Here is a 21,989-nt window from a genome sequence, read left to right as displayed (position 1 = left end):
AAAAAAAAAAAAAAAAAAAAAGAAGGAAAGGTAGGGCCATTTCAGGTAAGGAAATCTGTTTTAAATTTGCCTAGGAACTTGCTGAATTCTTTTTAAGGAACCTATGTTTTTCATCAATTTTACAGCTTTTATATAAGAGCAATTTTACCAAAATTAATTTTTGTTAAGAGAGATCAATTTAAAACAGTATATAAAAGTGAGAAGCCTAAATGAATTGCTTTGATTTTCTCAATGATCTTAATAATGTGTAATACAGTAAGAACCTGACCTTTTTATGGCATGCAAAAGGCTATTTCAAACAAGGTTACTACTTGAGGTCTGCTTGAGTTTAGTAAATTGAGTTCTGCTTGAAGGTGTTGTCAGTGAGAATTGTGGTCGTTTAATCTAATAACTTCAGAGCAAAAGCATGCATCTTTCGTGCTAGAAAATTTTTAATATTGAGCGATCTTTAGGATGCACTGCTGAAGGGTCAGCTAAGCAGGCTTAGTTAGAGGTTTACTTTGCAGTTCACATCAGCATGTAGCTCCATTTATACCATGTGCATTATAATAGTGAACTGAAGCAGAAGTCTTTATTTTTTGGAATAAATGTGCTACATGACAAAAGTTCCATATATTTGGTTATTATAAAGCCAATTCAATTTTTATATAATGAAATGTATTTTTAGTAAGAAAAAGAATATATTATGACAAATTTCTGAATGCCATAGAATATAAATAGGTAGATTGTTGGTCTACATTTCTATCCATTATAAATTATAAATTGATCCTGTGTATCTTTTATAGGCTTTTCCCGGAAAAGTTGAAATGGGAAGATAAATTTAAACTGAAAAGTGTGTTTTAGAATTTTCATGTTTAGCGTGAAAATTTACTGTAATAAAATAGAATCATGTAATATAAAAATATACCCAATAATATAAATATATAATGTTTATGTATTTAAAAATAAAAATATAAAGTGTTTTCTTATATTTATAGTATATAATAATGAAACAAAACATTACAACTTTATTATTTTTAATTATTCTTACTTGAGAGAGTGTGGTACTTGTAACACCAAGGTCAAGGGTTTGGATACCTGTACTGGCCAGCGGCCCCACTCCCCCCACCTCACCCCCAAAATTATTGGATAATACGTATTTTAGGGTTCTTTATAGTTACATACATTTATGCAGGATAATGGTTATAAAGTAGAATTAAGAATAAATGAGCAGCTCTTTGCCTTTGAATTGCCAAAAGATGGAGTTTATAGTTTTCCTTTGGCTTTTAAATAGTTTTTAATAGAATCCTTTCTAATTTATAACTGGTGTCACCATCATCTGAACTTTTATTTTGGCAAAGTGTGACTTTTTACATTTATTTCCTACGTGTAACATTTTGACTTTTTTGCAGATGGTAAATTAATTCTCACCAAAGTATCATAAAATAATAAAATAGCCTTTAAAATTTCTAAAATACTTATCTAATATAGGTCAATTATTGTTAAAAATCTTCTAAATCTAAATTGGTTTGAAAAAATTAATAAAAAATAATTTCAGTTGATGGTTCCATTGTTCTCTGATACGAAATCACACTGGGCAATGTAAAGAAAGAATATCTGTGGCATAATTCATGTAGATTTTCAACAGGTCAATTTGAAACTAGAAGAGGAAAAGAAAACTGACTTAATAGATTAGTTACTCCGTAGGAAATAAAGGAAGTTATTCTAAATGGGGTAGAAAAGGAAACATAATTGGAATGAATGCTTTAGTGCAATGCCTAAGATGCCTTAGGAAGTATCTCTTGTTAATAACAAACAATTTGGCTGTGGTATTATAAGACATACATTTTCTGAAATACCAGACCAGGTTTTAGAAGCACATAGCAACTCAAATGATTCTTTAAAAAAATTTTTTCTTATATAAATCTTAATTATACAAAATATTCTAGCTGCTGTAATTTTTTTTTTTTCTGGTCAGATTACTTAGTATTAAGTTTGCCTTGTGTTGCATGTCTTTTGGAAAACTGCAGTTACGAAAAACTAGAAGCTTAGTTTACTTCTGAGTTTTCCTGTAAAAAAAAAAATCTAACTTAGTTCCTAACAGAGTATATTGGATGGTTTTAAAATCTTATTGTTCAGGAAAATGGCTACTAAATGTGAAAACTTATTTTCTGTGCTTTATTATGAGAGACTGACAAAAAATAAAAAGTTAAGTCCTAAGTATAAAAGTAAATGATCTACCTAATAGTATCCACATTGTACTTTGGAGCCTTTAGCAATATAGGATTACTAAATATCTTGTACTTACTATAAACTTCATATTTTCAAAGGATGGGTATAATAATAAGGTCCTTGAGGGTAATTAAATGGTTTCTTTGTTGTTTTTTGTTTTAGTTTAGTACAATTTAAAACTATTTGAATTTTTAAGAGTTTTGTCAGATACCACGGGTTACTGAATTCTTAAAATGAAATCTGTTTTGTTCTTGGAACCTTTAGTTACTGTTTAAAGAGAAATATTTGTGGTATAGTTTATACTCCATTGTACCTTTATAGATGTGGAAGTTGGATTATATCTTTCCAAGGATGCAGGAATTTTGGACACTTGCCTTTAATCCTGAAATTGTCATTAATTTTTCCTTTTGTAGTTCACTCTCTATATAATACTTTTAGGGCTAACCAGCTATCATAGTATGCAAAAAAAACTAACATCTAAAAAAACAGGGTTACTCAAGGTAGAGGAGTCATCATTTTTCATCTCAAAATATTTCTTCTTTACTTTGTGCCCCCTTTCCTCTGATAGAGCTGTTAAATCATTCTTAGGATCTCAGTTTTTACTAACTTTTCACTCAAAAAAATTCATACTTAAGGTCTAAGAATGAGACCATTTCATTGATATGTAAAAGGATGTATTGCTTATGCAATGAGGGGCAGGGCTAGCTAACCTCTCTTGGCACCTCCAGGAAACTACCCAGCTCTGCTGGGGGAGCTGCACACAGAAAAGGAAACAGTAACTACTCCACGGTGAGTAACCCTGTTTTCTCCTTATTTCACCTTCTGACTGTTTTCATTAATTTTTAAAAGCTTGTGTGTCAGACATGGAAATAGTTCCTATTTTCAGAGTTAATTTTATATCTAGCAGTATGTAAGATTTCTATTTAGCAACTCTTTGTTCACATGGTAGAGTAAGAACCCGCTTTTCATTTGCATTTATAGCTGCTACTGATACCCTGGATTGAATTTGATAATAGAACACAGAAATAGGCCAATTGTCTCTTGTGAAACACTTGTACCTTGAAGGGGAAAAAATCTATTAGTGGCATGGCTTTATGTCTTTTCTGTTTCTTTTTATTTGGGAGGGGAGGGATTATTGGGAATGAGAAAATAAAATCTATTAGTGGCATGGCTTTATGTCTTTTCTGTTTCTTTTTATTTGGGAGGGGAGGGAATTGGGAATGAGAAAATGTTATACAACAGAAGAATTTTATATTATTGTCTCCAGCTGTTTCATGACAATTCACCTAGTCTTTATTTGTGTATTTGATTTATATTTTGATTTTTTAGTCATTCCTTCCTTTTCCACCATCCTTTCTTTCCCACCAGTGATTATTTTCATAGTTCTACTCTAATCAGATCTAAAGAAGATGGTCATCTAGTGGTACAAAAACATAGTTGTGGAAAATTCATAGGTATTTTTTTAGTGGCACAAATATTTTAACACATTTTGTTATGCATTAGGTGGCCTGGTGTTATCTAGGAACAGTGAAGCCGATTTAACTTTATTATTACTGTATACATGGTATTATTTGCAATGTGTTGGAATTATTTTTCATAATTGTATTTAGTTCCTGAGGTCAAATGATACTACTTTTTGTAAAATGAACCAGTGAATGAGTAGAATAAATTACACATGAGGCAGGGGAGTGATGATATTTGAGTTAAATTATAGATATTGCTACTATAGCTTTTTTTTTTTTTTTGTCTTTTTTCGTGACCGGCAACGGATCGCAACCCTCAGTGTCGCGCCCGTACCGGACCGGGACCGGCAACGGGATCGCAACCCTCAGTGTTGCCCCCGCTCCTCGCTCAGCCAGTGAGCGGCCAGTCCGTATGCGGGATCCGAACCCTCGGCGGGAGCGCCGCCGCGCTTCCCAAGCGGCACACTGCAGCAGTGCACCACCGGGCCGGCCCGCTACTATAGCTTTTGATCAGAATATAGATCTGTGAGTGTTGATTCACCGTGTCTGTTCAGCTAGGATTATGTGCATATCTGAAAGTTACCAGAGTAGTTTTAAATATCAGAGAATACAGCCCGAGCACACCTATAACATGGCTGCAAAGAGATAAAAACCATAAAGTCTTACTTAGGTAATGGATAGAGATTTCTTTTAGAAAATCATTCTCCTGAAGATCAGAAGAAATATTTACTGTAAATATTTATATTTGCTGAGAAACATTTAGTGTAAACTGTCAATTCAGTTGGAGTTTAATTTGTACATAAGAGATTAAATTAAAACTGAATTTTAGATACATAAGCATAAAAGGAATCTGGTGGATAAGAAGAAATAAGTTAAAGCTGAAATATGTATCTAACCAAATACCTTCCATATATATAGGAGATATGGAAGATGTGTTTTAATTCACATTTTAAAAGTATAGTAAAAAGATAGCCATTGCTATTTAAATATATTAATATTTTAAAGTCTTGTACAGGGTTTTTAGTCAGAAGTGATAGTTTTTCAAATTTTCTGATAAAGAAGTAATTCAAAGTGACACATAGATTTAAGAAATTAGCGTCAGACTCTTAGATGAAACTGGTTTTTAAATATGGTTGTAGTGTGATTGGTGTTGTTAGAGCCAGAAATGCATGCAATAAAAACACTTCAGTTCCCAAGTGATAGTTTTTTTTGATACTATGAAAATTGTGGAGAATAATTTACTATAGGGATTGGTTTTTTATCTTATTTGTAAGAGTAAAGTGACAATAATTAAAATTTCATGCTTGATTCAATATTATATGATACTAGGTATGGACTATGTTAGGTACAATTACATTTCTGCTTTAGAAAACTACTTATGTATATAGCAGCAGTGGAGAGATATGTATTCTTACATGACAGCTCATGACAAGCACTTCCCATGCTCTAACAGGGAAGGAAGGCAGTAACCCTCAACCTTTATCCTGTTACTGTTTGATCCTTGTGACTCTTCTCTATGGCGGTGAAATCTAATTTCAGTAGAGTCTTGAAGTTCATTGAAAAGGAATCTGATTTGATGTTTTACTAACTAGATTTTGTATACTTTTTTCCTATCATATACTCAAGTTTGAAAGCTCTTACTAAAGGTCAAAACTTTATAGAATGAAAACCAAATTTTAAGAGGAGTTTGAACTTGAAAGTCTCTGAAAAAGCAAATTAGCATTTTATGTTAAAATATTGAGCTTTGGAGTTAGTGAAAAAGAAGCCATTCTTTGTTTATATCCTGTAGGTTTGGTTCTGAAACTTGAGAAGGTATTGCTGTTATTTGAGGCTCTGGATTGTGGCAAGAAACATAGTTAAACTGGCATTTTAGTAATCTTAATTACCTATTGTTTAGATAAATACTAGAATTCATAACTGTCAAATGTTAAGGTAGAGATAACTCATTTAATTCAACTGCTTTTGGGGGGTATTCAAAATAGTTGGAGGTATGTTGATTTAAAAATAGTGTTTTCTTCATTACAAGTGCTGTGCAGTTCATCAGTGATGAGTACTACTACTAATAAAATTTCCATTTATTAATTCGCCCGTATTAGATATCTTTACCCCATGTTTCCCTTGGCATTCGTGCCTCTATTCCTCCTTAGAAAGCATCATCTCTTTGTTTTAAAAAAGTTGTTGAATCTCATATTTTGAAATAAAATGTTGAAAATTGAAGTATAGTTTCTTTCTATTGAAGAACATTTAGATTTCAGATATATAGATTGATATTCTTTTAAAATCTGTTTTTGCATACTTAAAAGTGACTTTTAACTGCTTAATAAATTTAACTAGGTGGGTTTGGTCTGATAACATTATTCTTTGTGGCAGATCTTTCATTAGGAAATGAGGTTTTTTCACATCTGAGTTTCTTCAAAAGGAGAGCATTTTACAGCAAATGTTAGAGATCCAGTTGGGTGGTTTAAAGAGGAAGGGTAATGATTATCTAAAGAAGCTTGTCGGCTATACTATGCTTCAATAAAATTTGATTGTGAGTTTTAACCATTACTATACCATTATGAAGCTGACTTTTCTTTTTATAAATGTATAAATGTTTATCATCAGATTTAGTCTTTTACATTTTAATATTGAATAGAAATTATGTTCCTTTGGAAGGCGAATTTTTCCTCTGAAGTTACTAAGTTAACATTTTCTTTAAGATAAATAATATGGTTCTTACCGAAACAGATAGCATTAATCTTCAGGATAGAGTAAAGAATTGAGGTACTGAAGATGGAAAATCTGTGTTTGTTAAAAGAGCATTTATCTCTGTTTTAACTTACACATTCTAGCAATGAGACTTTCTCCTTTAATCCTTCATATTGGGATTATTAATAAATGCAAGCACTCCGAGGTACTGAAGATGGAAAATCTGTGTTTGTTAAAAGAGCATTTATCTCTGTTTTAACTTACGCATTCTAGCAATGAGACTTTCTCCTTTAATCCTTCATATTGGGATTATTAATAAATGCAAGCACTCCTGTTTTTATACAGGGTACCAAGTATGGTGTCCTTGGAAGAGACAAAGTTGTATACTGGACTCGAATATGGTATGTGAATCCTAATCTGAGTAAAACTGTGTAGATTATTTTTGTCACTTACTCTACAAGGGTTAAAGTGGAATAGTTTTGTAGTTATGATTTTCCTAGTTTCTTTTTGATATATAAAATGAATTTTAATTATATAATAGTCATTTTTGCTTGTTCTGGAGATACTAGAAAATTACTATATAAAGAATAGCCAGTAAAAGATAGTAATTGGGTCAGTAAATCAATATTTGAGTGCTTTTTACGTGCAGAGTCAGACTGTCATATGTCATAATGTTCACTTATGTTTAGAATTCTTTTAAGACTAATATACTTGATGTCAATGGGAATATTGTGACCCTTATATTCTAATGATCTTTGTATCTTTTTATTACAGTGAGTTAAATTTTATATTAATATTTATATTATATTATTATATTTATATTTATATTAATATTTATATAAAACATTTTATTTGATGTTCTAAATCTGACATTAATAGAAATTTAGCACACTTCCTCAATCCTGGATTAACACTAGAGTTACCTATATAAATTGCTAAAGTGTAATTGTTTGCTTGATTTGGATCACCCATAACCAATTAGAGAATCCCATGCATTTGTGGGCTCTAGTTAGTGACTAAAGCCTTTGAAATATTGGTAAAGATGGTTTTTCTCTCTTTCTCCTTTCCTTTCCCCACCTTCCTGTCCAATAAAGTTTTATAAGCAGGTCATTTTTAGATATGGAGGTGTTCCCCCCCCAAAAGATGACTGGTAAGGGGATCTTTACCCTTGACTTGGTGTTGTCAGCACCATGCTCACCCAGTGAGCTAACCGGCCATCCCTACACGGGATCCGAACCCAGGGCCTTGGTGTTATCAGCACCACATTCTCCCGAGTGAGCCACTGACCAGCCCTTAAATATGGAGGTTTTATAAGTGATTCTCTTTCATGCCTAGCCACTAATCCAACTGTGATAAAGGGAGACCCATTTGGTTTTTTTCCTGGATCCCTTTTTGACATAAGCTAAACCTCAATAGTCTGAAGAGCATTTGGTGTCTAAAATGCCTTTCTTATTTTTTAAATAGATCTATCCAGAGAGAACCACCGAGAAGCAATTGCTAGGGTCATAAGGAAACTTCTTAGTAAGTACATATGCACGTTTAACTTATTTGCACTAATAAGTATTTAGGAATTTCATTCTATAGCTTACGTGTTTTTATCTAACCTTTTTATTGCAAATGGTGGGAATATCAGGCAGTGGTTTTTTTTCCTTAACAAATGGATATTTGGCTAATGGATAGGGATTCTTACAGTAATTAAAAATATTTTTAACCAAAATCATTTTTCATCTCTCATTATAGAGTACATACTTGAAAATTCAGAAGATGATACAAAGTCATTGTTTCTTATCATAAAGGTACAATTATCTTTTAATAATTGTATAACTATTAATGTGATGAGGCTTGACTTGGTGACTTGTAAATAAAATCTGAAATTCTTTGACACAGATTATTGGAGACCTCTTGCAATTCCAAGGATCTCACAAGCATGAATTTGACTCCCGATGGAAAAGCTTTAACTTAGTAAAGAAATCAATGGAAAATCGGGTCAGTATTTTCACCTAAAAGTATGTATGAATTTTTTAAAAAGATGTATAGTAACCTCCTGATTTGGGGATTATTAAGCATATGGAGGAAGTTTCCTTATAAGTAAAAATAGTAGATTTTAAAATATTATATATAAAGGCTAAAACATCATGGTATAAATCAAATGAGTCCTAGAAAAAATGTGTTTTCCTTTTGTAAAATCTTCGGTCTGTTTCCATGATTGTGTCTGAACTCTCAATGGGAACTTGGACAACAGCATTTAGGCTGTGTTGTAAGAACTTGAAGGAATAGAAAATAGAGGAATTGTCCACAGGCATGAATTTACAGCATCACACTTTATGTAAATCTGAGAAAAATATATTTTGCCTTATATTTGTTCTCTAGTGTAAGTCAGTAAAAGTTTCTCTGGGAGCAGGGAAGAAAGAGGAGCCAAGTAAGCCAGGAGATGTTCATAGCAGTGTTCTTCTACAGGAGATTTTGGCTGAAATTGAGTCTAAAAGGGTTGTATGAGTTAATTGTTTATACAAGGGTGCTCGATATTTTAGACAGAGGGAATGGCATGTAAGAGGGCAGGGAGATGCAAAAACGTAGCATGCTTTAGGGGACAGTGACTGTAGGGAAGAGTGGTAGGAGGTAAATTAGGTTGTTTATAGTTTTGTTTGTCATGAGAAAGTGCTTCATTTGGGTTTTTTGGGGGTTTTTTTTTTTTTTGCTTTTTGTTTTTTCATGTATTTTTTTGGTGGCTGGCTGGTACAGGGTTATCAGCACCACAGTCTAACCAACTGAACTAACTGGCCAACCCTGGTGCTTCAGTTTTATTTTCAGCAGTGGGAAAGCCATGAAAGGTTCTTAAGTAGATCTGATTTGAATATTGTAATAATCAATATTCAGTTCACTAAATATTGAGAAGCTCTGCCACCACTGTGAAAAATCAGTACTAATAGATTGAGACTGGAAGCAGTTAAACTATTACTACAGTTCAGGTGAAAAAACACCACCTGAATCAAGTCACTGGTATTAGAATGGAGATAAGGTGTTTTGAAAAAGGTGGAATTGTGGGAACTTGATGACTAATGAGATAAAGGTGTGAAAAAGGAATAAGTCTTTGCGTCCCAGATATCTGCCTCTGGTGACTAGTTGGAAGATTATGTGGATAAAACCTTAAAAAAAAAAGAAAAAACTTAAATGATAATTTTTAGAGATATAAAAGATATTGTTATATTCTGGAGTAAACATGTATGATTACCTTGAAAGCCTATTTATAAGTGTTAACAGAGCCAAGCTGTTTTTGTATGTTTAGTATTTAACTGAATAAGGACCACCTCTATTGGTCTCTCATGCATGGTCCATTAATAAACTATCAGAGAAAAACAGGGTGTTGGATGGGCCATTTAAAAGGAGGATATTTCTTCTATTAGTCATTAAAGTAATTGAGGTAGTATATTTTAATGTAAGTCTGACAGCTTTAGAATGAATGCAATACCACCATCACTCATCAGCCTAACATGGGCCTCTTTTTTTTTGGCGGTTAGCTGGTATGGGGATCTGAACCTTCATCCTTAGTGTTACAAGGCTATGTTCTAACCAACTGAACCAACCAGGCCGCCCTACCATGGGCCTTTTTTGAACTAATTTTTTATTAAGGGATTCAGAGGAATCCATTATTGAGATTATTTAGGAAAAATGTTAAGTGTTTGCTACTTTGTTTTCCAGCTCCATGGGAAAAAACAACATATCAGAGCACTATTGATTGACAGGGTAATGTTGCAGCATGAGGTAAATATCTTTTTCAATCAAGGTGACTTTTTTTTTTTTTTTAAGATGACTGGTAAGGGGATCTTAACCCTTGACTTGGTGTTGTCAGCACCACACTCACCCAGTGAGCTAACCAGCCACCCCTATATGGGATCTGAACCCCTGGCCGTGGTGTTATCTGACTTTTTAAAATGCCAGTTTTCCAGATGAATATTTAGTTTTTTGTGTTTTTCATAATTAAATTAATTTTTAGTAAACACTTTGAGATTTGATTTACATTGTTTTTTTCTTAGCTAAGAACACTAACTGTTGAGGGTTGTGAATACAAAAGGATACATCAAGATATGATCAGAGATCTTCTTCGTTTATCTACAAGTTCGTATAGTCAGGTAAGGCGTAACCAAGTACTCTGCCCTTCCCCACCCTACCTTTTTATTACATGAAATCTGAATATCCCCATTTTATTTATTTATTTATTTGTCCTTTTTGAGACCGGCCGCACCACGCTCAACCAGTGAGCGCTGTGAGCGCACCGGTCATCCCTATATAGGATCCAAACCCGCGGCGGGAACGCTGCTGCGCTCCCAGTGCCGTACTCTCCCGAGTGCGCCACGGGCTCAGCCCTGAATATCCCCATTTTAACAAGGAAGTTTAAATAATTTTTCCATAGTTCACACAGCTAGGAAGTAAGAAAACCAGAACTAAAAGCTAGACCCTCTTAACTCATATTGGCATAGAAAACACCTTTCAAGTTGCAAATATATTCAAGCTAATTTTGCTAGTCTTTTTAAATAATGTTTGATTTTGCTGTTTGTAATTGCTTCAGCAATTTTTTTTTTTTAATTTAAAGTTGAAAGAGAGTGCTACCACTTCATTAAATCAGATTTTGAAGGCCAGTCTGTGAAGGCCATATAATTCCTACTAGGCATTATGCTTGGGTTTCAGGAAGCTGCTACCATGTTAATTGGGGGGAGGGGTCTGTCCTTTAAGGTAGCATAGGATCAGAAGATTAAAACCAAAAACACAGTACTGGCAAAAGTAAGATATTCATGTATATCCAAATATTCTGTTTTTGTAAAATAATGTAAACTAGGTAACTAGTCTGTAATCCAGAGATTCTTACTAAAGTAATGTTTAAAAGAGTTTGAAATATGTACAATGTGTTGCTTTTACTGTAATCAGTTATTATCCATTACTGTTTAACTAGTTCATAGGCTGTAAATTTACTGAATCTTTTCTTTGGGTTCAAAATATGGGAGGTATCCTCAAGGTTCGCACTGAAAAGTTTAAGTTGTTCTGTGTTTCTTTTACTCATTTAAGTTCCTCCTAAAAAATCTGATTTTTCTTGTGTAGATAACAGAAAATCTGACTCTTCTCATCAAGAATAATTCAGAGTAAAAAGATTAGTAGTCTGCTGATTATGTTTAGCTATGTTATTAAACAAATGTATATCCAATCTCTCCTTTATCAAAAATATTTAAACCAATGTAATCTAAACTTGAATGTCATTGATGGCAATGTGTTTTCCCTTTGATGTTAAAGATAATCATTTACTCGTTTTTTAGGGCATGTGCTTTGGTACATTTTCCTGTTAATTAGAAAATATATAAATTATCATCACTTTGTTATTGATAATTCATTTAGAAATTTTTTGTAGTACATCTACCATTTAATAAAAGACCTTTTTTAATAATACTTTCTTTAGGTCAGAAATAAGGCTCAACAAACATTTTTTGCTGCCTTGGGAGCGTATAACTTCTGTTGCAGAGATATCATTCCCTTAGTTTTGGAGTTCTTACGGCCCGACAGACCAGGTGTCACACAACAACAGTTCAAGGTATTGCCTTGGGAGCGTATAACTTCTGTTGCAGAGATATCATTCCCTTAGTTTTGGAGTTCTTACAGCCCGACAGACCAGGTGTCACACAACAACAGTTCAAGGTATAGGTTTTTTCATTTTGTTTTACTATGAGAATTTTTAAACATACAGAAGAGTTGAAAGAATTCTATAGTAAACATCCTCATATCCACCTTTTGGATACTATATTTAAAATTGTTCTGTATTTGCTTTGTCACATCTGTCCATCTTTTTTTTTGTTGTTAACATATTTCAGAGTAAGTTGAAGACATCAGTACAATTCACCTTTAAACAAGCACAGTCTTTTTTCCTCTCTAGTTATTTACTTATTTACCTATTTTTGTGATCAGTGTTAAGATGGAGAAAATATAGGATTTTTTTCAGCAGACTTCTCTGAAGAGAAGAGTTGTTTAAGTTGAGCATTAGTGGCTGAGTAGCCTGGCTGGCCTGTGGGAGAGGTGAATGAAAGATCAAAAGTTTAGAGTAGCATGAGCAGCAAGAAGGAAGAGCCTGTGACAGGAAGAAACATGGTAAGTTTGAGCAACTGAGTGAAAACTTATGTGATTAGAGCAGAGAAGGAAGGAAATGACACAAGATAAGGCAAAAAATACATTCCGTAGGGATGCAGTAAAGGTAAGATATGATTACCTGTACCATCAGATAGACAGAAATGGATTGATTGAGAGAGATTTAGGAGGGAGAATAGGTAGGACTTGGCGATTGAATATGAGGGGCCTGAAAAAAGGAGGTATCAAAATTAATAAGCATTTGGATTGTACAACTGGTTATTGAGTGCATCAGAGAGAGAGAGCAGGGAGAACAGATGATGAATTAATTTGTTTGGGCAAGTTTAGTTTGAAATGGTTCCTATAAACTTTGGCAACGTCAAGAATGCAGTTAGACATCTGAATTTAAAGAACCATTTCTGTGTATGTTGATGATAATTGAAATCTGTGGGCATGGGTAACAGAGTCTAGGAGGAGAGAGAGAAGAGGACCCAGGGTCACGTGTTGAGAAACTCCTTTAGAAACTGAGTGTAAGAGCTGACTGAGATGGGAGAGGTCAGAAAGGTATCAAGAAATGAGGAAGAATCACAGAAGGCTAGTAGAGATCTTTCCAGAATGAAGACTCAATCAGCAATGTCTCTTGCTTTCTGGAGAGTGTTAAGATGAGCACTAAACATGTTCCTTGTAGTTAGCTTGTAAGACAGAGGTCAACAAACTATAGCCCAGGCTCAGGTGCTTGCTTTTGTAAATAAAAAGTTTTATGGGAACACAACAATGTCCATTCCTTTATGTATTGTATATGACTGCTTTCATGCTACAGTGGCAGAGATGAGTAGTTGAGGCAGAGACCAAATGGCCTACTATTTACTTTCTAGCCCTTTACGGGAATAGTTTGCTAACCCCTGATGTAGATGTATAAATCAAGAGTGTTGTAGAAGGTCTAACTCGTTGGATGGTATGTTGTTGGCCATATTGAGAGCAGTTTAAATGGACAAAATCAGAGAGATCAAGTAAGATCAAAATTGAAAAATATCTATTAGGTCAACAAAATTGAGGTTACCAGTGATCTTATGGAGAAGCTGTAAAGAGGAGTGGAGTACAGGGTGGGTAAGAAGCGAGACTGGAATCAAGTTAGGGTGAATATTTGTAAATAACAAGATGTTTTAATACTAATAGTCCTTTTTTATGAAAAAGGGGTACTTTAGAAAGGGTTCCTGCTGTTATCAGAATCATTCTAATAATTGGACTTTTTTTTTTTTTTTTTCGTGTCCGGAAACGGATCGCAACCCTCGGTGTTGCGCCCGTACCGGACCGGGACCGGCAGCGGGATCGCAACCCTCGGTGCTGCGCCCGCACCTCGCTCAGCCAGTGAGCGGGAACCGGTCTGCATGTGGGATCCGAACCCTCGGCGGGAGCGCCGCCGCACTTCCCAAGCGGCGCACTATAGCAGTGCGCCACCGGGCCGGCCCATAATAATTGGACTTTTATAAGTAAAAAGTACATAGTAAAATTAAGGAACCTGGTTTGTATACACTTAGTAAAATATTCAGCAACCAGGTACTAACTACTATTTAATAAGTGATATCAAACATTGTGACCTCAAATACTAAGAGTGGCACATTTCATGGCCTTTACAATATGGTAGAAGAAAATTAGAATGGAATCTATGTTCTTAGAAACATGCTTACATTTCTGTATTATCTTATTAACCATTCTTTGAGCAAACCCCTCTATTAAATGACTTAAAGAAAATATTAACGGATGACAATTAAATGTCTAGTTCAAGTTTCTAAAAGTAACATGTTAAATGCGTGAGCCTGTTTTTCTAAGCAACATCAAGCATTTAAGTAATCAATGTAAATTTAAAAACAACATGTAAGTGCATTGAGTACACCTAAATGATGCCTCTTATTTCCCATACAATTTTTTTTTTTTTTTCCCTGCAGGGTGCTTTGTATTGTCTCCTTGGAAATCACAGTGGTGTGTGCTTGGCAAACCTTCATGATTGGGACTGTATTGTACAGACTTGGCCAGCAATTGTTTCTTCAGGGCTTAGCCAAGCAATGTCCCTGGAAAAGCCATCAATAGTGAGACTATTTGATGATCTTGCAGAAAAGATTCATAGGCAATATGAAACAATTGGCTTGGACTTCACAGTAAGCAAAACCATTTTTTCATTCAAATTTTAGTGGAAATACTGCCTTGTTAAAATACATTTTATTTTTCTTATCTTTTCTTTATTTTTTTTTGATGGTTGGCCCATTCATGGATCTGAACCCTTGACCTTGGTATATCAGCATCATGCTCTAACCAAGTGAGCTAACCAACCAGCCCTCTTATCCTTTTTTTAGTAATAATATACTTGGCATTTGATTCTAACATTTTATTAAAAAAGCATTTTTCTGTTTCCTTTTTGTACTTTTAATGATCATTACTGTAGATAATAGGGTAGAATGGCAAATTGCAACATGGCTGAGTAAGAGCCAAGTCATTTTCTACCAAGAGGCTACAAAGTGTTATTACATTGTTGTATTTACCATTACTCCATGTGTGCGATGACTTCCTTTTTCAAAGAGATTGATTATATTTTAGGAGGTTAGCCACAGTAGCCCAAGTCACAAAAGATTGACTGCTGGGTTCATAATTTATAGTGAAGAAAATTAAAGTGGGATGATTTGAGAAATGAAAGAGTAAAGAATATAAGATTCAGTGGTGCTCAAGTAGACAGATGTAGCAGATCATCTAAGAACTTTCAAATGCATATTCACACCCCATCAGAATATGGGGATGGGTAAAAGAAGAGTGAGTGTGGTTAATCATCTTCTTTCTTAAAATGATTATGGTTGACATCCCTCCCCTGGGTTAAAAACCATTGCTTTTAAATGTATTCTTTTTAATAAAACAAGTCTTGATATTTGCAACTGTTGTTAGATTATGCTTTCTTTTTTTAAAAAAAAATTAAATTGAAATGTAATTCACAAACAGCAAAATTCACCCTTTTAACATGTACAGTTGTATACCTATATATTCACAATAGTGTATTCACAGGATGATGTAATCATTACCACTCTAATTCCAGAACACTTTCATTACCCAAAAAGAGGCCCTGTACCCAAAAGCAATCGCTTCCCATTCCCCCACCTCCCTAATCCCTGGAAACCACTAGTCTACTTTCTCTGTGAATTTGTCCATTATTAGGCACTTCTGTAAATCGGTCATAAAATATTTGGCCGTTTGTGCATGGCTTCTTTAACTTAGCATAACGTTTTCAAGGTTCATCCATGTTGTAGTGTGTATCAGAACTTAATTTTTTTCCATGGTTTTTTCTTTTTAACAAGATTCCAAAGTCTTGTGTTGCAATAGCAGAATTACTTCAGCAGTCAAAAAATCCCTCTGTCAACCAGATAAATCTTAGCCAAGAAACAATTAAAGAAGGACTTGAACGCCAACAGGAAAAGAATGCTGATGCCCTAAGGTAACTGATGAATAGTCTGCTAATACAGATAACATTATAAATAGTAGGTTTTAAATATTTCTAAAGCATAGATCACCACAACTACTTGCTGATTTTTACACATTGAAAAAAAAATGAAAAAGTTGGGAGGTCATTATTGCAAATATCCCTAATTTTAACGTTTAGCTATGGAGGTAGAAAACACCATGTTAAAAATAAAGTTATTTTAATGTGGAATCTTTTATTCAATGTGAATTCTTTGATTTTTTTAGATAGTAATATTTCAGAGACAGCATACTTGGTACACATATCAGTCATTAAATCCTAAATTCAAGTTCAACACACATACTGCTTCATAGCTCTTCTAATAATTACTTTTTGATTAAATTTGGTATTAGTATATTAGTATATTGTTGCTGGATTCTTGGTACCAAAGCACTTGAGTGTTTCAATGATTTTGTGATTTTTATCTTTGCCTTATAATTCATATATGAATATGCCTACTTATTGTTTTCCAAAATGTCTTTATAAATAATAAACTCTCATAGCCTACCTAATGTAGTTCAGATATCTGCTATACTGTATAGATAGATCACCCCTAACTAACTGATTACTACTTATAAACTTTTTGAATGCCCACCCAGGAACAGTTCAGTTGTTCTTTGTACCTAGCCCTTCATATTCTTCTCCCTGCATCTCTGTTTATACACCTACTTTCACTCTGGCTTGGTTCTCATCAGTCTTTTGATAAGAAATAGGAGGAGGGTGAATTTGGCCAGAATCTGAACGTATGTTACATAATTTGAAGTTCATGTTAATATTATAGTAAATCAACACCTCACCTCAATTTTTTTTTTTAAAGGAACTATGAAAATTTGGTAAATGCTTTGCTAGATGGTGTGGAGCAAAGAAATCTGTAAGTGCAAAAAAATTTTTTTTTAAAGATGACCGGTAAGGGGATCTTAACCACTGACTTGGTGTTGTCAGCACCACGCTCTCCCAAGTGAGCTAACCGGCCATCCCTATATAGGGATCTGAACGCGTGGCCTTGGTGTTATCAGCACCACACTCTCCCAAGGGAGCCACAGGCTGGCCCTGTGCAAAATTTTTTTTGATTCTCAAGGCATTTATCTTAAGTACTATTGGGGTTTTCTACATGGAAGGCCATGTATGACTGTGTCACAAAAAATTATACTCTGATTTGTGTATTCTATTAGAAGATGACTGAGAGGTAAAGAGATAGAGGGGAAGTTTGGGGTTAATGATAGGAGCAGCGTTCTTCAATAGACCTATTTTAATTCTTGACAGACTTAAAAATCATAATATGTTTCATGTATTGATTTTTTTTTTTAAGTGGCTTTATGAGTGATGTGCTTTGTGATTTTCTCTCCACTGTTAAGGCCCTGGAAATTTGAACATATAGGCATTGGGCTTCTGTCTCTACTCTTGAGAGATGACCGAGTGTTGCCTCTTCGTGCCATAAGGTTTTTTGTTGAGAATCTCAACCATGATGCAATCGTAGTTCGAAAGGTAGATACTGTATTTTAGTTATGAACTTGGTTATAAGAATATTTACCTCATCTGAAGTCTTTAAGTTCTTCACAAACAATACACACTTATTAAATATCTTTATGTGTATTGATTTGGAATCTCCCCCTATTGCTTCTGAGATAATAATTTATCTAACAAATATATGAGGACACATTTAGTCACTGAGCATTTCAGCACTGAGCTATAGCAAGGAATAAGTACAAGGGTACTTCACAAAGTTCATGGAAAAGTAGAGTTGAAAGACAAACGAATTTTTCCATGAACTTTGGGGAGTACACTTTTATATAGGCTATGGGAAAGATTGACTTTGAAAAATTAGAAAATTAGGCATTCATTGTTCCAGGAGGGGAAAGAAATCTGAGGGTACTGCTTTTTGTTTTTATTCTCAAAGTACTAGAGGTGAGGTACAAGGTAGTTAATGGTGGGACGCTGGCTTAGCCTAGTGCATTGGAGAAAAACTCTTAAAAAAACCCATAGGCTAAGATTTGAAGAATGTGTAGGTATTGGTTTAACAAAGAAAGGGTCAGAATTTTCTAGGCAACAAAACTAGCATGGGTGAAGGTTCAGGAATAAGAACTGCAAATGACTCATTCCAAGTCAGATTTAGTACTCACATGGCTATACCACCAGACGTCCATGGGTGAGGTGTTTCCAAAAGAAACAAAATCCTGCTTCTGCTTTGAGTAAAGCAGGCAACGATTTAAGAGATTTAAAACTTTTGATACATGTACCTTACCTGTTTTCTAGATGGCTATCTCAGCTGTTGCTGGTATTCTCAAACAGCTAAAAAGAACCCACAAAAAGCTGACCATCAACCCCTATGAAATCAGTAAGTAAATAATAGTGCTTTTCAATAAAGCTCAGAAAACATCCCTGAAATGTGTAAATTATATTTCTTGATCTCAAATGTTATTGATATTAACACAAAGTATGAAATAATGTTATGAAGGAAACAGTTGCTTAGTAAAAACTAGTTATAAAAAGTGTTTACAAAAATAGATTGACTCTTTATATTTTCATAATACATTTACCTTTTGCGCACTTTGGGCAAACATGTCATCTATTTTATGTCATTTATCTCACCCACTAAGCAATTATACTGGTTATTTATCAACTATATTTCAAAGACTTAAAATACCATTATCAGTTAAGTGTTTCTCTCTGGGTGGTGGGATTATGGACAATGTTAATTTTCTTCTTTATACCTTACTGTATTATCAGAATTTTTGAAGAGAAAAAACCATTTTTTTCTGGTCTATGATGCAGTCGAGGATTAAAACATTGCATTTAGTTGTCATGTATGTTTAGTCTCCTTTAAATGCAGTGTTTAAACCTGGATTGAATTGTAGACCAGAAAAAAAAGTTTATAATTTAATTTTGTTTTCTTTTGATATAAAGGACATTCAGTGCCCAGTTGGCAAAATTTAAGTAAGGTCTGTTGGTGAAATAATAGTACAGTATCAATGTTAACTTTTTGATTTTGAGAATTGTGTTTTGGTTATATAAAAGAATGTTCTTATTTATAGGAAATACACACTGAAATACCTGGGGGTAATGGGACATTATGTCTACAGTTGACACTCAAATGGTTTCGATAAACAAGTGTGAAGTATGTATCATACTTGATTTTCTCCTCCCAAGTAACTATCCCATCACCATTTAGTGGATAATCTCATCTTTTCCTCTCTGGTTTGAAATGCTCCCTTAATTGCTCATATGTGTTCTTTTGTTGAGAGAATTTTAATAGATAGCATCTTGTTATGAAGACAAAGATACAGTAGTGTTGATTGAAAGTTGAGAATAATTGTTGGATGAATGTTTTAAAATTCAGCAAGTGTGATTGTCTTTTCCCTAGGTGGATATCCTAAACCCACCCAAATTCTTGCTGGTGATAGGCCTGATAACCATTGGTTGCACTATGATAGCAAAAGTATACCAAGAACTAAAAAAGAATGGGAGTCAAGTTGCTTTGTGGAAAAAACTCACTGGGGTTACTACACCTGGCCAAAGTAAGTTGTAGCTTACTGTGCACCTTATCGTTAAACAGCTTTATCATATTTGGATTTCTGGGGAGGCACTTGAAGTTTTTTTCCTTTTCCCTGTTCCTCTCTTTCTTTTGCTCCTGCCAATGCTATGCCTCATTCCTGCCTCTTTTCTTTTACTAAAACCCTTAGCCTTTCTTAATACCACCATATGGCTAAAGAGGTTGTTAATAGCTGCTCTAAATTATATTCCTACCTATTAATAATACACATGCCTAAAGTAGCCCAGAGAAATATTTGTCAGTCATTGTTGGCTCCAATAATTTATGTCATTAGGACACAGTGATCTGATAAATTTTTAAGGCCGAGACTGTGAATCGATTGTACTTGTATCCCCATGCTTAGCATTTAGTTAGAGTTCATTAAAAGTGCCTTATAATGCTTTCTATCCATAAAGCTCTAATATTTTTTTCTATGTGTATTACAAATATAAACTCTCACTGTGTAGGAATATGGTTGTTTATGCTGGTGTGGAAGAGCAGCCTAAGCTTGGCAGAAGCAGGGAGGATATGTCAGAGGTAAGCATTCCATGTCACCACAGTTCAAATGCATCTTATTTTTGGCCGCTGATTTATTTCAGTGTTAGTTCGGGCCTTTTTTCCAATTCATGTATTTCAATATAGCACTGAGTAAATATTGGTGAGTGTGTACTCCTCCAGGGCCAGCTGACACAGTCTTGAAGTATCTAAGGTTTCTGTCCATGTATCTGAGGTTGCTCTCAAGTAACTACCCCCTTTAGCACTCCCTGGGGTACTGCTTTATGCAGGTAGCTGCTAGTTTCTTGTGTCAGTTCTGTCTCATACAAGCTTCTTGAAGGCAAAAATAATGACTGATTTTTAGTTTTTTATTGCATACGAATGATGGGTACTCAATAAATAGATATTTGTAAATCTAAGTCAAAACTCCTTAGTGTTCATTGAACTTATTTCTTTATCACTTTGAAAGTTGATTAAGGGCTTTTAAATTTATGTCTTCGTCAAGTTAATGGTGTTGTAACTTTTATTTTCTGATTCTGAACATAGTTTGCCTCTTAACTTCTGGTGTTATATAAATATGGAAATGATTTGTTTGGGGGATTTTAATAAATTGCATACCAGGTAACACAACAGCATTGTCTTCATTTCCTAAGCAGAACGTTTGTTGGTTTTAATTCACAGTATGAGAAACAGGATCCAAACTTGAGGATCAGAACGAAAACTAGCTATTTTTATCGGTTTAGCATTTTCACGGGGAGATGTTATATTGGTTCTAGAAAGCATTATAGTCTCTATGAGAACATAATTCTTTAGAACTCAAATACATCCTACAGTTGGTTAGAGCATGGTGTTATGGGTCAAGGATCCCAGTACAGGCCAGCTGTCCACTCCTCAGACTGCCCCTCACCCCCCCATACAGCCTGCTGTTGAGTATCAAAATCTTATAATTGAATTTAACCTTTTTTCAGAATCGCGTTTTTAAATAGATTTAAACCCTGAATATTGTTCTTTTTTTTTAACTTTATAGGCAGAACAGATTATATTTGATCATTTTTCTGATCCTAAATTTGTTCAACAGTTAATAACTTTTCTATCTTTAGAAGACAGAAAAGGAAAAGATAAGTTTAATCCCCGACGTTTTTGCCTCTTTAAGGTAACTATATTATTTATATACTCCCTTTATAAAACTTGTGACTATTCAGTTTGTAGGTTCTTCATAAGTTTTAAATATTTGATCAAGTTTTAGTTCAGCCATCTGTCTTTATCTAAAATGGCACTGGAATTTATACCAATCATATCGATGTTGGCTTACGGCTCAGGACTCTCTTAAAAAAAAAAAAAACTTTTTAATATTTATCTTTTGCATATTTTGTGTTTATTTCTCTTATTGAAGTGTGATATTTTTAAAGTCAGAAAGATTATTAATGTCTATTTTATTGGTTACATTTTAATGTGATACGTAAAATGACAGTATTCTTATTTTAACTTATAAACATTGTTAAAGCAATTAAGCTCTAAAGGGGAGAACAGTTGGAGTTTTTAAGCACAGGAGCAATATAGAAAGTAATTATAAGCATTATTATCGTTATAATTGAGACAATAGTTATTTGAGTACTGAAGAATGTTCTTCTTTGTTTTTATAGGGTATATTCAGAAATTTTGATGATGCCTTTCTGCCAGTTTTGAAGCCCCATTTAGAACGTTTAGTTGCAGATTCACATGAAAGCACCCAGCGATGTGTTGCAGAAATTATAGCTGGTTTAATCAGAGGTTCTAAGCATTGGACATTTGAAAAGGTGATGTATTTGTACAGTACATTCCCTGTTAAGACTACAGTATCTATTTATGTAGCAATTCCCAGCACATTAGATACTGATACTTAAAATATGAAATGTTTAATACCATGAAGTGTGCCAAAAATGTATATATTGCTTTTGAGGTACAGGTCACAAACTAGTGGTCTATAGGTGACATTCAGTATCTTAAAAATTTTGAATTA

At 34.0% G+C, this 21,989-nt stretch overlaps 1 protein-coding gene across 1 annotated transcript in view; it reads left to right on the top strand.

The window, feature by feature from the left end:
* The window catches only part of LOC103600381 (proteasome activator complex subunit 4), a gene marked incomplete at its 3' end in the record, with an annotated part of 69,995 nt that extends 48,209 nt beyond the window's left edge, over positions 1-21,786 (top strand). Inside the window, exons 21-36 of the mRNA XM_008584642.1 lie at positions 6,708-6,763; positions 7,827-7,883; positions 8,103-8,158; positions 8,250-8,348; positions 10,062-10,124; positions 10,397-10,492; positions 11,809-11,940; positions 14,414-14,623; positions 15,806-15,942; positions 16,784-16,837; positions 17,322-17,451; positions 18,220-18,301; positions 19,328-19,481; positions 19,963-20,032; positions 21,018-21,143; positions 21,634-21,786. Coding sequence (XP_008582864.1) covers positions 6,708-6,763; positions 7,827-7,883; positions 8,103-8,158; positions 8,250-8,348; positions 10,062-10,124; positions 10,397-10,492; positions 11,809-11,940; positions 14,414-14,623; positions 15,806-15,942; positions 16,784-16,837; positions 17,322-17,451; positions 18,220-18,301; positions 19,328-19,481; positions 19,963-20,032; positions 21,018-21,143; positions 21,634-21,786 — 1,675 coding nt within the window. The remainder of the gene's footprint in view (positions 1-6,707; positions 6,764-7,826; positions 7,884-8,102; positions 8,159-8,249; positions 8,349-10,061; positions 10,125-10,396; positions 10,493-11,808; positions 11,941-14,413; positions 14,624-15,805; positions 15,943-16,783; positions 16,838-17,321; positions 17,452-18,219; positions 18,302-19,327; positions 19,482-19,962; positions 20,033-21,017; positions 21,144-21,633) is intronic.
* Positions 21,787-21,989: the final 203 nt, after the last annotated feature.

This window comes from Galeopterus variegatus, unplaced genomic scaffold, assembly GCF_000696425.1.
Source record: "Galeopterus variegatus unplaced genomic scaffold, G_variegatus-3.0.2 Scaffold3327, whole genome shotgun sequence".
NCBI classification, from domain to species: Eukaryota; Metazoa; Chordata; class Mammalia; order Dermoptera; family Cynocephalidae; genus Galeopterus; species Galeopterus variegatus.
This window is presented reverse-complemented; position numbering and strand designations above follow the sequence as displayed.